The 14,219-nt window shown below is 51.1% G+C and overlaps 5 protein-coding genes across 5 annotated transcripts; 3 read left to right on the plus strand and 2 right to left on the minus strand.

Moving 5' to 3' along the window:
- Positions 1-7: 7 nt before the first annotated feature.
- BDW70DRAFT_37850 (uncharacterized protein) lies at positions 8-3,417 on the minus strand. Its single transcript, XM_073743875.1, has 5 exons — positions 2,697-3,417; positions 1,504-2,632; positions 1,348-1,456; positions 976-1,301; positions 8-928 (listed from the first exon to the last, which is right to left on the minus strand). The coding sequence occupies exons 1-5, from the start codon at positions 2,921-2,923 to the stop codon at positions 332-334; spliced, it is 2,388 nt and encodes a 795-aa protein (XP_073600553.1). The 5' UTR covers positions 2,924-3,417; the 3' UTR covers positions 8-331.
- Positions 3,418-4,768: 1,351 nt separating this feature from the next.
- BDW70DRAFT_155399 (5'/3'-nucleotidase SurE) lies at positions 4,769-6,128 on the plus strand (the record flags this gene model as incomplete). The annotated part of the gene is made up of 3 exons (XM_073740026.1): positions 4,769-4,780; positions 5,060-6,009; positions 6,065-6,128. The coding sequence occupies 3 exons, from the start codon at positions 4,769-4,771 to the stop codon at positions 6,126-6,128; spliced, it is 1,026 nt and encodes a 341-aa protein (XP_073600554.1).
- Positions 6,129-6,372: 244 nt separating this feature from the next.
- Positions 6,373-8,222, minus strand: BDW70DRAFT_37917 (DUF5427 domain-containing protein MTC1). Its single transcript, XM_073743876.1, has 2 exons — positions 7,614-8,222; positions 6,373-7,564 (listed from the first exon to the last, which is right to left on the minus strand). Exons 1-2 carry the CDS (start codon positions 8,161-8,163, stop codon positions 6,582-6,584), a joined length of 1,533 nt encoding a protein of 510 aa, XP_073600555.1. The 5' UTR covers positions 8,164-8,222; the 3' UTR covers positions 6,373-6,581.
- Positions 8,223-9,022: 800 nt separating this feature from the next.
- Positions 9,023-9,844, plus strand: BDW70DRAFT_37918 (carboxymuconolactone decarboxylase family protein). Its single transcript, XM_073743877.1, has 2 exons — positions 9,023-9,139; positions 9,194-9,844. Exon 2 carries the CDS (start codon positions 9,270-9,272, stop codon positions 9,825-9,827), a length of 558 nt encoding a protein of 185 aa, XP_073600556.1. The 5' UTR covers positions 9,023-9,139; positions 9,194-9,269; the 3' UTR covers positions 9,828-9,844.
- Positions 9,845-11,546: 1,702 nt separating this feature from the next.
- BDW70DRAFT_167541 (uncharacterized protein) lies at positions 11,547-14,151 on the plus strand (the record flags this gene model as incomplete). The annotated part of the gene is made up of 1 exon (XM_073742251.1): positions 11,547-14,151. One exon carries the CDS (start codon positions 11,547-11,549, stop codon positions 13,797-13,799), a length of 2,253 nt encoding a protein of 750 aa, XP_073600557.1. The 3' UTR covers positions 13,800-14,151.
- Positions 14,152-14,219: the final 68 nt, after the last annotated feature.

Below are 14,219 nucleotides of genomic sequence, written 5' to 3' on the forward strand. Positions count from 1 at the left end.
GTGACTTATGCTATGCGATAAAAAAAAATACCAAACAGTAGTCTAGAGCATGATCTATTTTGGTGTATAGTCACATATATATATATATATATAGGATAATGTACTTCGAACGAAACGGAAAATGCAACCAGCGCAATGAGAATTGTTCTTCATCCCGATATCAAATCAAGAGTACAATAGAGCAGAATTTAAAAAAGAACATGAGAAATTCGTAAGTCATGAACAAAGAAATAAAGACGCTGCAAGGGTATCTCAAAATATCAGCCTATCCACTCCGCTCCGCCAGTCGTCGGTTGGTTCGTCTCTAATGGTTGGATTGTGAAGCCCAAAATCAAATCTTCGCAACTCGGACGGGCGCCCCAGATTGCTCGATGAGATCTGCCCCTCGCTCGATCCACGCCTTGAAACCGTCATCTGTAGGATCAACCGGGAAGTCGTCCCAGACCGGATTCTCTGCGTCAGCGTAGGTTGACCAGATGCCCTTGGGGACGTCGGAAGCGCACCAAGAGGGGAGCTTCGCCAGGACGCAAGTGTAATAGACGTAGAGAATCCTGCAAAGTAGGTCGACTCGTTCTACATAGTGCTGCTTGGTCGGGTCGGGTTCGCGGCCGCCATCGCCTAGGCGCTTCCACCAGGAAACTCGCCAACGGAGAGTGAGAAGGATGTGTCCTAGTTCCTTGAGGAAATTCATGTGGGTTTCCTGCGATATCTGTTTCCATTTGATGTTGTAGAAATCGCGCTCAAGTTTGCGGAACCCTTCGACCTCGAGCATGCGGCAAACGATGCGCGAAAGCTGTGCTGCGAGAAGGATTTCCCGCTGATGTTCTGGGTTTCTGACATCCATAGGCTTTTCTTCACCTCCAGCATCAAGAGGGATGAAACTATAGCTAGCACGACTCGGCATATTGTTCCATTGGGATAGTAGGGTCTAGAGATGTCAGTGACAGAGCGGAGAAGAAGTATCAATAAACTCACGTAGATATTGCGCATTGGGTCACAGTCCTTAACGCAGGTCAACCAGTTCTTAGACTTGTCTTTTGAATCAACGATTCGTCGATCAATAAACTCAAGGAAGTTTGAGCGGGAGTTGCCATTGTACTCGCTCAATCCCCGAAGAAACTTATAAGTTTCTCCCAAGTCTAGGACGTAAAGAGAACCCCAAGCTTGGCTGGCACGGATGTTGAATTTGCCCTGTCGCTCGCCAAGGAAGGAAAGCAGGTCGTTCAGGTCGAACTCGGACGGAATATTCAATCGAACGCGTCCTGATTTATCCAAAGTCGGATGATTAATAGCTCGTTGAGCTGATGCGGTTAGTAGTAAAACACACCAAAAAAGTGTTTTACATACAGATATAATTGCACGTTCCGTACTCGACAATGCTTGAGAAACATGCTCGGGCGCATGGCTGTTCATGGAGCGTGGGGCGGCAGGCTTCGCACGGAGCATTTCCATCACACTGAATTGTTTAGACATTGGTTATAATAAAATGGCTGTGGGGAATACCTTTCGCTTGTTCAACCGACACTGGACGCAGGTGTCCTTGTTCTTTCTTCGCATTCCAGCATTAGCCCTACCAGCCATAGTCAAAGGCCCCTTGCGACGAGCACCACGGGGTGGAGAAACGAAATCAGCAGACGCAATAGATCCACCTTGACCGTCTTCCTGAACTATCTGCAATGGCTTGTGGCTATCTTGATTCAAAGCGACAATTGAAGTACGCTTTTTGCGTTTCTTGATCGCAGCAGACTGGACTGCAAGTGGTTGTGGCCTAGCAGATGCGCGTTGCGTAGCAAGAGGTGAAGCTTTCGAGCTTGAAGGGACAGAAGAGAATAATGTCTCTGGATCTTCGCTCACAGCAAATGCAGTAGCAGTCTGAGGTCCATTTGAGTCTTCTAACGACGCCTCGTTCTTCTCGAGTTTCCACTCTTCATCCAGTTGGCGATCCGCGAAAGCCGGGACGTCGTCTCCAGTAGCAGAGTAGAAATCATATGTTCCAGGGATATCATCAGATACAGACGAGTTTTCAGATTTATACTGGAACATGTCTTGGCCCGTTACTTCATCCTTGATGAATATAGGCCGCTGGGGAAATGTAGAAAAGGACGAGGGCGAGGTCATGTTGCTAGGCAACTGCGACTCGAGACTATCAAGCCAGCGCGTCTCCAGGGACTGTATAGTGGTCTGGTAGCCGTCCATGTGTTTGGAACTCCGGTTGACTTGCTGCGGACCCATACCAACAGCAACAGGAGCTTGTCTAGACATGGACTCGATGCTGGCAAGGGGCTCAGCCCAGGATTCATTTGTGAACGGGAACGCATGCGAAATGCTTTGGAACGGCATGAAGTGATCCGACGAGATATCAGACAATCCCTGTCCCCGCGGTAGTGCGGAGCCATCCTCGACAATGAAAGCGTCTGCAGAGGCAGGCTCCTTGGCGTATGAGTAGAGAAGAGAACCCTCCATTGGAAAACCGGTCATCATATTATTGAACATCTGTAAGGGCGGCCATGACTCATCCAGCTGAAAGTTATCGTCGGCGGAAGGTAGGGTTTTCGGGCTCACGGTGCTGCTGAGGGTCCCCTCCGCAGATGCATCGGCTAGCCCGAACTTGTCTGGCGATGTTGCATGTTTGCTACTACACGAGTCGCATTAGCCAGCGTTCTCCGGAAGCGCCAAAGATCCAGTATAGCTCGTACCTGCAATCATCGCTGTGGTAATCGCCGGGCTGCCCCAGTAGACGAGTGTTTCCGCTCAGGTCTGCGAACTCAGAGTCGCTATGGTTCGAATCCTGACTCGTATCCCAATCCAGCGGCCGCTCGTAGCCTGAGTTTTCCCACGGTATAGTGAAGACGGTGTCTGATTGATAACTATCGAGGATCTTGGGGTCAATGCCCGCAGCGGATTGAGCACTCTCGCAGTCCATACAGGGGGGCTCCGAAAGCAGGGGGCGCGTCGTGGACTTTTGAGAAAGCCGGCAAGGTCCCCAAGTCACTTGGTGTTCAGGGTGTGGACTGTGCGGGATTGCAACAAGGCAGGTCAGGCACAGACGAGGAAGCGTTGAGTTGAAGCCCGGAGGTTGGAAAGACCTCCAGATAAGTAGCGATGATCGATGGTGAGAGAGGAAGAAGGAAAGAGGGAGAGAAATTTGGATGACAAGAGACGTTCCCCACCAGACTGTGAGGCGATCGGCCTCCGATGCGGTGCAGTCGTCAGAACTGGATGGTGATTACTCTTAATAATATCTGCGCACGGGCCAGACTGTCTCAGTATTCTGAGTCCAGAGTTTCAGTCTATTGATAATGTTCTTGAGTGAATGCAATTCCCTTCAATGCCAGTGTTTTTCTCGTGTTTTATGTGTCTGCGACTTGGACAGTGCGACTCCCTTACAATGCAGACCCCTCTGAAGATCGAGCAGATCAGTTCTGGGCGTGAAACCTCGCCCAATTCATGATCGCCAACCGCGCCAACACACCAAGAAATACCAAGTCCATAGCCCGCATTACTATAACCAGATCACGCCAGCCCTGACGGCGATAACAGCCAGTTTACTCATACGATGTTTAATGCTCGCTATCAGCATTACGCACGATCATCCCATCCATACCAGCTGACCTCTGTGGTCGTCGCACAGTCCAGCATATTCGCACGCGATTCAAGTCGGATTGTGCTCCAATCGGTCTTAACTCAGCGGAGATGGAGTAAATAATGGCAGAACCGATCTAAGGGCAAGCCCTTCTAGAAGCGTGTTCCATCCAGAGTCAATGTTTGGTCAGACCAGAGACGCTGACTTAAGACTGCGGATACTGCGGATACTACTCCTCTCAACAGTCAACACAAATGATGTCCTCAATGTAACACTTCAGACATCTTGGCTCAAGCAAAGAATGAACCGCACCCGAGAGCAGTGCATTTATGAGCACCCCGGCATTCTCCTCGTTACAGATGCAAGAATACTCCGTCAAAAGCCCGGAGCTGGAGGCCCCGGACAGCGGACCATGATCTCCCCGTCAGCTCCGTGTAGTTTGAGGCATGAACCCACCGGAACCTGGAAAATTCTGTCTCGTTCTCTCCTGCTACCACTAACCCGCACGGCTTCAAATTTGGCGCTTACTGGTGTCTCGAACGGACTATGCCATGACCGATCTTGGCACGCCTCACTCGTGAATGATATTCTTCCACGTTCGCTGTCATCGCCAATCTTGGTGCCTGTAACTTATTGATAACTTGACTGACTTGCATCTTAAGTAAGCTGCCTCGAGTGCCTCGATTCTGACAGCAACTGATGCGGCTGGGTTGCTGGCTGGTCTGGACGGCGGAGATTGTTCCCCACGACAGCTTCACCGCAGCCTCTTTTTGGTCTATCCAGGTCTCGGCGCGTCATGTCACATACCATACGTGTTTTATACACTCAATTTCGCGTGTTTTCAGTCATTAATGGCGTACCATTAATTTCATTTCATACCTCAGTCTATCCCTCCCTCCCCGCAAACTCCCAAAAGCTTCACCGCGCGACCAGATTCGAGATGAAGTCGAGAGGTGGCATCGGTAGAAAACGGGCAATGAGAAGACTTCATCCGAAGTCGAGTTATAAATATAGATAATAAGACCGCTCAGGCGACTGCTCTTCTGGAATCCTATGATTTCACGAAATTTACGCTTCCGGACACAACCATCAACTATATCTGGACAGGCTCAAGGCTCGCCGTAACCACCTAATTTAACTACTGAACCGCCAAGCATTGAAACATCCTCGGAAAAGGCGTCTGTGATGCATATATTGGTATGTTTTCTTTTTGTTCGCTCTCAATCTGGGACAAATCAGGGCCATCCAACCATCGCTTCGCCTCGCCAGCCGTCATGGTTGGGATGATCATGAAGTCACAAGACCAGCATTTGGCCGAAGCCTTTCGGGCCCCCTTTCCGGAGGGAGCAGAAACACGCTGAAGCCGAACGACTCATCTGAATCTGAGCGGAAACTTCCGATGGGTAGAAGCATGCATATGCATTGATAGCCAGACAAATCGTTTGGGGGGACTTGCATAAACTGACGATCTAACAGCTTGTCAATGACGACGGCCCGCCCTCGGGGCGACTGTCCCCCTATGTCGGTCCTCTCGTCCACGCCCTCAAAAGCGCAGGCCACCTCGTCTCCGTCGCCATTCCTGCAGCATCCCGCTCTTGGATCGGCAAAGCCCACATCATCGAAGCACCTCTGAAAGCAACCTACGTGCCGCCAGCCGCCTTCCGCAATGACGGCACCTGGGACGAACTCCACGAAGTCAACTCCGAATCTGAAAGCGAAACAGAATGGCCCTGGGTGGTCATCACCAATGGCACTCCGGCAGCTTGCGTGCAACTCGGCCTCTTCAACCTCTTTACTGACCGGCCGCCCATCGACCTCGTAATCTCTGGTCCCAACCACGGCCGCAACGCATCAACGATCTACAACTTATCTTCTGGGACTGTAGGAGGTGCGCTCGAAGCCGCGACCTGCGGAAAGCGCGGAATTGCCGTTTCCTTCGGCAGCAAGGACGAGCAACCCATGGATATCATCGAGGCTGCGGCGCGGCTAGCTGTGCGGATTGTGCACCATCTGGTGGAGAATTGGGATGAAAGAGTTGAGCTTTATAACCTGAACATTCCGATGCGGCTTGATGTTGAGACGAGACCGGTACTGTACACGCGGACCTTGCCATATTATTGGTCGAGAGGGTATCTGTATGCGGAGGTTAGTGGCCATGGAGCTGCAGAAGCAGGTGTGGGTTTGAAGAAGGCGATGACAAATGGGATTACAAATGGCCATGCTCATTTGAATGGGGAGGCCGAGAAGGAAAAGGTGACGGATATTGAGACGCTCAGCAATGGTGTGCAGACGAACGGAACGAAGCCAACCTCTACCCTCAGATCGCGCGATTTCAAATGGTCCGCTGAGCTCACGGACATGAAGAAAGCCCTGCAGGCCAGTGAAGAGGGTACAGACGCTCATACTGTGTTGAACGGAAGCACCAGGTAAAAACCACCATTATTTAAAGAGTGAATAACGACACTGACTTGAGATTTACAGTGTGACACCTCTCTGCGCAAACTTCTGGTATGTACCGGGGTTAGAGGGGCCTTTGCATCTTTGATATGATAAGCACGGCTAGATCGACTGCAATATAGTTTAGACTTTTACTAGATTACCTACCTACTAGAATGATACCCGCAACGGTTTCTCGTTTTGATCTCCTTTGACTCCGGCTCAGTTGTTTGCTAATGGAGTGGACAAGTAGCGTACGTACTACTGATGTTACGCATTAATCCTAGAGCAAGGGTTAGTTCCTGGAATAGGGAAGCTTCTGGGCGTTATGGAAAAGCACGATAGTCTAGTCGTTTAGGATTCTACACTGTATATATGGTTTGGAGATAAGACAAGATAAAAATATCTTATAGCCTTGAGGAAACCCAGCAACAGGGATACAAAGTTGACTGGAGTATCACAATAGCTCAAGATAAACTTTAGGCATAAGCGAAAGCCAAACGAGCTCTGAATGGGGCTGAAGTGCATTCATATGTAGTTAAGAAGTGGGTGATATGTCACATCACAGCGCCCGCGCAGCTTCCCCAGCTCCACTTTCCACAACAGACGCCTGCTCAGCACGCATCTTCCCCTTTGCAGCAGCAGACTCACCTACGCCCATCCTGCGTGCGACGTAGCGCTGCGCGACGACGCCAACAGCAAGCGAGATTGTTTCCTCAATCCACTCAGCTGCCCATTCGCGAGGGTCGACACCGCCACCCTCGATAATCTCAGCAATGTCTTCCGGGACGACGGCATGCGGCATGTGACCATCTGCAGATTCAGACTCAGGGTTATGTGCAGGGGCTGAGGACGCGTCGAGCCAGTTGATCCATTTCTGGGGAACGGCTTGTGAGACGGTATGGAAGGCGATGCCGTGGATTGGATCGTGAAGGTACAGGGCGAAGGCGATCTCTTCTTCCGGTGCGTCAGGAACATCCACCACACCCTCTGGAACGGCCTTTTCCGTTGCCGGGCCGGCCTGGAAGAGGTCGGCGGTTGACGTCGTCTGGGCGACGGCTTGAATGGCGAGGAAGATGTCGCTGCTTCGGACGGGGTTGGTTTCGCTAAGGACCTGAGTAGCCTGCTTCGCGGCTTCTTCAACCCCGCCTCTGGAGGCATAGTATTCGGCAGCGTAGCCCTCTGCGCTGGCTCGGCAAAGCTTTGTTGCCTCCACAAGGCCGGGCACGGCTGAGATGCTGCGCGGGTTACCCGGGGTGACTGTTCGCCACCAGGGACCATCACGCCAGCCTGCGGTCGATGCGCTGTTGTCTTGCCCACGCTTCGGGGCGGATTCCTGTCCTCTCTGAATGACCAACAAATCGCCCCCTTCAACCTGAGACATCACGCGTGAAAAAACCGCATAGACGAGCGGATCGAGGCTGGGATAGCCTGACAGGTCGTGTGTGACATGGATCTGAAGGCGTTCGTGTGAGGAGATCGGGGGTGCGATTGTATGGATGAGCGAGGTAAACGTAGGTATAGCAATGCTGCGAAGCTCGCCGCCTAGTACCGTTAGTACAAAACCTCAAGAACTACCATAGACAGAAAGTACCTAAGTCCCTCAGTGCGCCAACATTCCCTTTCACCTGCTCAGCCCACTTCAGAGCCTCTTCGTTCTGTTGGATTTCCTTCACGGCGGCCTCGGCCTGCTTCATAGCCGCGGAAGCAGTTGCCGTCGCAGTCGCAAAGATCCCTCCCCACCAGCTCCCCCCGCCACTAGAAGATGCCTTCTCCTCAACCGGTGGCTCCTTTCTAGAAGCAGGCTGCGCATCTGCAGCTTGATTGTTCCAAGCACTGTCCCCAGACTTTCGAGGCGTGGGCTTTTCCTCGCTCGTTGGCCCAGCAGGCGTCGCGGGTTTGGGCGATTTTGTTGATGTCCTTTGCTCGGCGAGTGATGTACGCGGGGTTCCAGTCCGGCTCGCAGGGCGCTGGGCTGCTAGGGACCCCAGTTCCGCCAGAATATCCTCATCGGACTGGGTAGGGGCGGTAGTGGCGGTTGTGGTTGCAGGCTTCGTCGAGGGATCCGCCGACGACTCGATGCCTAGGTTGTCGAACTGGGCAAGGAGTTCGTCGCTGGTCGGTTTTGCACCCTTTGGTGGCATTGTTCGACTTTGTCTGTTGTTCAAAAAGGAGGTTAGACGCTGCGGTCGCGACAGCCAGCTTGTTGCTGTTGTTGCTTGCTGGAGCTCTGGCGGTGGGGAATGACCTGCGCCAAGAAGCTCTAGTGTGCATACATGACATGGAGCACAGGGCAGGGGTCAAGGTGACTCTTCTTGACATCTACCACTACATACAACTTTCCTTTCGAAACCGAACTCGAGACTATATAGCGCATCTCGAGAGAAGATCTAGCTAATACCTCTTTGGGCAGTAGTCGTTTCGCACTTTATAAGCCCCATCGTCGTCAAGGGCGCGCGCGCGTCATGGCACACGAGCAGTTCATCATTCCGCTGAGTTCCATAAAACAAAGCGCTCTGTGTTCTCTCTTTCTAATATCATACTCCGTCAGGCCAGCTACTCGATTATTCGAGCATATTAGAAAATCGCCAGCCCATCAAACAATCCCGCCTAGCAACCGACCAAAGGGCAGTTAGGGCATGGCTCACAAGCGCATTTCGTCTTGAAACATCTAATTGGCAGTTCTATGGTTGCTTTCGGGGCTTTAGATCATAATACGATAGCTGGAGGGAAACATCTGTCCGAGGGTCGGAAAGACTGCGGAATGGACCGGGCCTATATCATTACCGGGATGAGAGACTTACTGCCAATGCCACCACGAAGCCGAGTGACTATGGAACCAGCAAAATCGTTGGGCGAGCAGTTTAGATAGTGATATGCATGATGTGGGAAGTCCCAATTGTAGAAGAGTATAGATGCAATATATACAATGCAGTAAACAAACCGGGTCGGCTGTCCCGCCGCGGAGTCGGAGCCTTCCCGAGCCCACCGTGGGGTTGGTGGGCTAAGGTTAAGGACTCACGTCGTATAAATGGGCCAACCCATCTCTCCAGTCTTCTATCGATACATAGACGAAGACGGCGGATAGCAGAAATCAACGCTCTATTTACGGGGCTCTTGGTAGGCCGTGCCATCAGATCACACTGACTTCATGGGGAAGCTAACAGGCTCTAGACTACCTGCTGCACAAAGTATACCGCAGAATTAAGAAAATTGTTTCTTCAATCCAAGCAGTAGGAAAGATTTCTCGATGCGCCTCCCATACGTCGCCGACCCCCCACCAACCAGCACGCCTGAAGAGGCTGAAATCCTCGCCCGAGTGCAGGCCCGACGTGCCCCCAATGGCCTTCTACCACTAGATCGGGCGCTTCTGCACTCGTTCCCAGTCGCAGACGGATGGAATTCATTTCTGGGTGCAATTCGACAGCGGACCAGTCTCAGTCCGGTGATCCGTGAGCTCGTCATCTCCCGCGTGGCCATAGTCAACGGCGCCCTGTTTGAGTGGGAGCAGCACTCGCCCTTGCTATCACAGGCTGGACTGAGTGATGCAGCGCTTCGAGTTGTTAAGGATGCCGACGCCGATATAGCTGCAAAGGTTTCAGAGGGAGTGTTGACTGCTGCTGAGGGCGCTGTTTTGACATATACCGATGCTATGACGAAGACTGTTACTGTGTCAGACGAAGTTTTTGAGGCAGTCAAGGAGCGGTTTAACGAGCGAGAGGTGGTTGAGATTACGGCAACTGCTGCTGCATATAGCTGCGTAAGCCGGTTTCTAGTCGCGTTGGATGTTGGGGAGAAGAATCAGTGAGGATATATATATTCAGGTACGGAGCGGCAATCCTGAATCTCTCCGTGGTGATAGTATGCAAGGAAGGCTTAATCTGTTATCTAATATAGCTGACATTAACCGAAAATGGAATATACAAAATGAGTAAATGCTTCCGCTTCCCCTTTGATAGCCTTAGAATCCTTTCGGCCTGCTTTAGGTATCAGATCTTATACTTCGGTAACGTAGAATAATGAATATGAATGCTGCCATGACAAGGCCAAACTTTTCCCTGAATCGCATTGGAAAGTAGCCGCTCAAAACAACGCTAGTTTCTATTTTCCCTACCAACCATTTCTAGTCTGATTTTCTGGCCTTCGTGTTTTCCAGGGTATACTCTAGTTCTCCATGGCTAGAGTGAATGATGTCAATTGGTAATATGAATACACAGTAAGTATATTTGCCCTGACGGCCACCGCGCGCCTCGTGGAGTTCATAATCACGCATTAGATGGGGTTCGACTTGACAGCGCTTAATATGCGAGGTAAAATGTGTATAGACGACTAGGTTACGAGATATCATTGAGCTCTTCAATAACTCTATGATTCAGTTAAGCCTGTTTTTAAAAGCAAAGACGGAGACGAAATTCGGAGCGTTGATTGGTCAATGTGGTGGGACCGCCCCCAGGGAGAGGCGTAATATTGGCCGAGGCGCGTAACGCCCTGTATGAGCGCTAAGAAGCAGTAATTTAGGATCATCTCTAGTTCTTCAACAGGTCCTCAACTTTCAGATCTGTACAAACTCAGGTTTTTTCTTCATTCAAGCCTCCCCCATCCTCCCCTCCTCTTTTGGTCGAGTCCTGCTCTTGTGGGCTGTCGCTGGTTGTGTTTTCCTGACTTTCCCCCTTCTATACTCCGTTTTTCATCAGGTGCTTCTCTTCTTTTCGTCCTACCACCCCGTCAATTCCATACTTCTCGTCAAGTCCCTTTCCGACTCCTGTACCAGACAGGTCATGAGCACAGCCGCCAATCTTTCGATCGGTCTGTCATCTAGTCTCAAGCACTTTTGATCGAGCGCAGATCTACTTTGCTCAGTGTTTGGGGTGTAGTTGGGACGCATAGATTTCTGCTTACCCTTTAGTGGTTCCAGAACTCCGCGTGCCTAAACTACTACCAACTACTTCATTTGCGCTTCATACATTCAGTCCCTGGCAACCGCTTGCGACCTCCCTCTTTTGTTCGACTACCCTGTCGCTCGCCCTTGACCATCGTCTGGATCATTTTCTTGGGGTAGTCGAGCCTGCTCTTCCTCTTATCTCGGCCTATTCGGTCTGTTGTTCCGTCTTGCTCGGTAGGTGTTACATCTCGTTTGTTTCGCTCGCACCACGTATCTGGATTTCTCCGTCTCATCGTCAAAGCTTGGTCTACTTGACTACTCGATGTTGCGACGCCATGTATCTGTCCAATAACTATAGTTTCTCTCTTATCCTTTCCGCTTCTCTGTGATGAGATTTATTCTAGTCCTTGCTTCTCCCGTCAGACCATTTCCTTCGCGCACTCTCTTACTTTGTCTTGGCAAGCACAAGCGAACTTTTCAACCCGAGTTTGATTGACTAATTCTACGTTCAGGTTCCTTGATTCTCGGGTTCGTCTTAGAGGCTGTTCTCTAATTTAGACCTCGTTTGTAGCTTATTTCTTTATTGTTATTTATGCACTCTGATTCGGCCCAACCATGAGACCTGTCTCTCAGAGCGAAGCCGATATGGAGAGTCATACTTCAGAGATGGCCAGCCAGGACTCTCCGCTGCGCCGAAAATTCTCCGAACCTCTACACGCGAAGTCTGACTCTACCAAAACAACACCATCCCCAGCACCAAATGCTTCAATATGTGCAAAGTGTGGAGAACATATTGAATCGTCCGCTGACATGTCTCTCGATGCCGCCATTAAACGGCATATGGACTATAAACACCTTGCCGCCAAAGATATGGCTCCATATAATAATCATGAAAATGGTATAGATTATGAGAGCCAAACATACGATGGCGACGAGGATGACGAGCAGGTCGAAAATGGAGACCTGGTTGTTGACCAAGCCAATGGCTCACCCCGTTCAGCGGATTACAATGATGGCAATGTCGAAGTTGCCGAAGAGGAACTGGCGGAAGCATCTGAGACTTACAATGGGAAAAAGCGTGCTACGCTTGATTCAGACCGTGCCGGAGTTAATGGTGATGGCGAGGTGCCCGAGGGCGAGTCTGACGTTGCTCTCTCCAACCAACTCCACGAGTTCTCTCGCGATGAGGATTCTGCATCTATTGAGAAGCGCCTTCACAATTTATGGAATATACATGATGTTCGTGAGTTCACCAAGGACTACGAAGAGAACACAAGTGAAATGAACGAGACCTGGGCGACTGTCTTCAATGAAGCAAAGAGTGGCAAGAAACGCAATGCTCCAGAATTTCTCCAGCGACCGGATCCCTACAAGGGGACAAAGGTTGGACGCGGCGAGTTCCTTGAGATGGCACCACTTGAGGATTTCTTGTCTCAACTACGCGATCCCGAATTGCGCACCAGCGATGAGCTTTATGCTATTACCGAGAACGTCGCTTATGCCCTGAAAGTGTGGCAAGATGAATTTTTGGCGATCGACAAGCTACAGAAGCTGGCTACTAGGCACAATCTTAAGGTCACGAGCGACCCTCGAAAACTTGAGCGGCCTCAAGTATTTGAGGACAAGAAGGAAGCAATGCTTTACGGCTACAAGTACGACCCGAAAGAAGACAAAGTCGGCCATCAGAACCCGTTTTTGCAGGGCGGCTTCAAACCAACCCCTGCCCAGTACCGGAAGATGCTTCAGAAAGCTGGCCCGAACAATCCCAATCCTGATGGTTGGCGAATCATCTCTAAATTCGGTGTTGACCATGTCCCCAAGTTCCAAAACCCCCCACGCGAAGATGGCATTGCAAAGGCTACACGGAAACGCAAGGCTGCTGAGCTTGAAGCGGCTAGTCGAGCCAACGAGTCTGATGAAGCTGCAGTCACCGAAACCGCTACACCCGCTGAGCCCGACCAAGATTCCGTAAAACGCCGCTCCCGAAACCGTCGCCAAGGTGACGAACCAAATGCCGAGAATGGACGGAGCTCCACCCCGCGAGGTCGGGGTGGTCGACCTCGCGGAAGGGGTGCAGCTCGTGGAGGTTCGCGTGCCGCTTCAGAGGCCCCGCTGGCGCCAGCGCCTGCAGCCGGAAACCCGGCTGGCTCAACACCTGTATCAGAAGGCATGTCACAAGCACGAACTGGGGTTTCACAGTTGGTGCCAATTGAACCAGCGCCGAACGGAGGCCCGGCGACTGCACCTGATGCGAAGCCACCAGCAGGAGGTGCACAAGGTGTGCTTGATGCAGCTGAGGAAGCGCGACGACAGAAAATAGCAAACTCGAAGAATCCAAAACGCACAGAAGCTATGCTCAACCACTGGGCTCGCTTCAACCGAGAGGGACGGGTCCGTAACCCGAAACGATCCAAGGCTCAAATTGAAGCCGATAGAGCTGCGGACGCCGCGAGAAAAGCATCAGAGGGCGCGAAGCTCGGGATCAAGCAGAAGAAGAAATCAGCCAGCCCTGCTCTCCCCAACCCTCCACGAGTCGACGCTGGCCTTGCTCCTGCACCCCCGCAGCCAATGCAATTGGCTCCTCCGCCCCAGTTGGCCCCTGGACCTCTTCCTCATCCTCATTCTCATCCTCCTCCCCACCCCCACCCTCACTCACATACTCACACGCATACATCGCAGCTGCCATCGCAGCTACCGCCGCTTGCTGCACCCCGCGGCTTGGCACCATATCCGCCTCCGCATCTAGATCCTCGACCTATGCCGCCGTTTCCTCTTGCTCGTGGACCTGGTCCTCTCCATCAACCGCCACCGCAACCCTATCGCACGCCGTACCCTGATTATTTCAATAGTCCTTATGGCCCACCGCCGCTGCCTCCTCCTGGCCACCCGCGGCCTTGATCATACTGCTCCGACCGTTTTCTTTTTTTTTCTTTTTCTTTTTCTTTTTCTTTTCTTTTCTTTTCTTTTCTTTTTTGCCTATGTTTCCCTGTTTTATTCTATGTATTCCACTACGGAGGCGGACTTGGAAGGGTGGCTGTACATTTAGCACGTGTTTTGTCTATACATATCCAGCTACACACTTTTTGGGTTTTTCTCCTGAGCGTTTATACCAGCGTTAGGCGTTTGGGGTTGCTGTTCATTTCTTACTGTCTTATTAATACTGTACTTTGTCATTTTCTATATTGTATTATTCACAAGTTGGTTAAGACAGTCGTCATGTCATGTTTTGGGTGGAAGTGGCTATTGTTAAACTCGAAGAAGACAGAACTTTTGGTCATCCTATAAACCCGAATTGTATGCCAGATTGACATGTTCTCT

This window comes from Aspergillus foveolatus (assembly GCF_047715535.1).
Source record: "Aspergillus foveolatus strain CBS 279.81 unplaced genomic scaffold BDW70scaffold_2, whole genome shotgun sequence".
In the NCBI taxonomy this organism is placed as follows: Eukaryota; Fungi; Ascomycota; class Eurotiomycetes; order Eurotiales; family Aspergillaceae; genus Aspergillus; species Aspergillus foveolatus.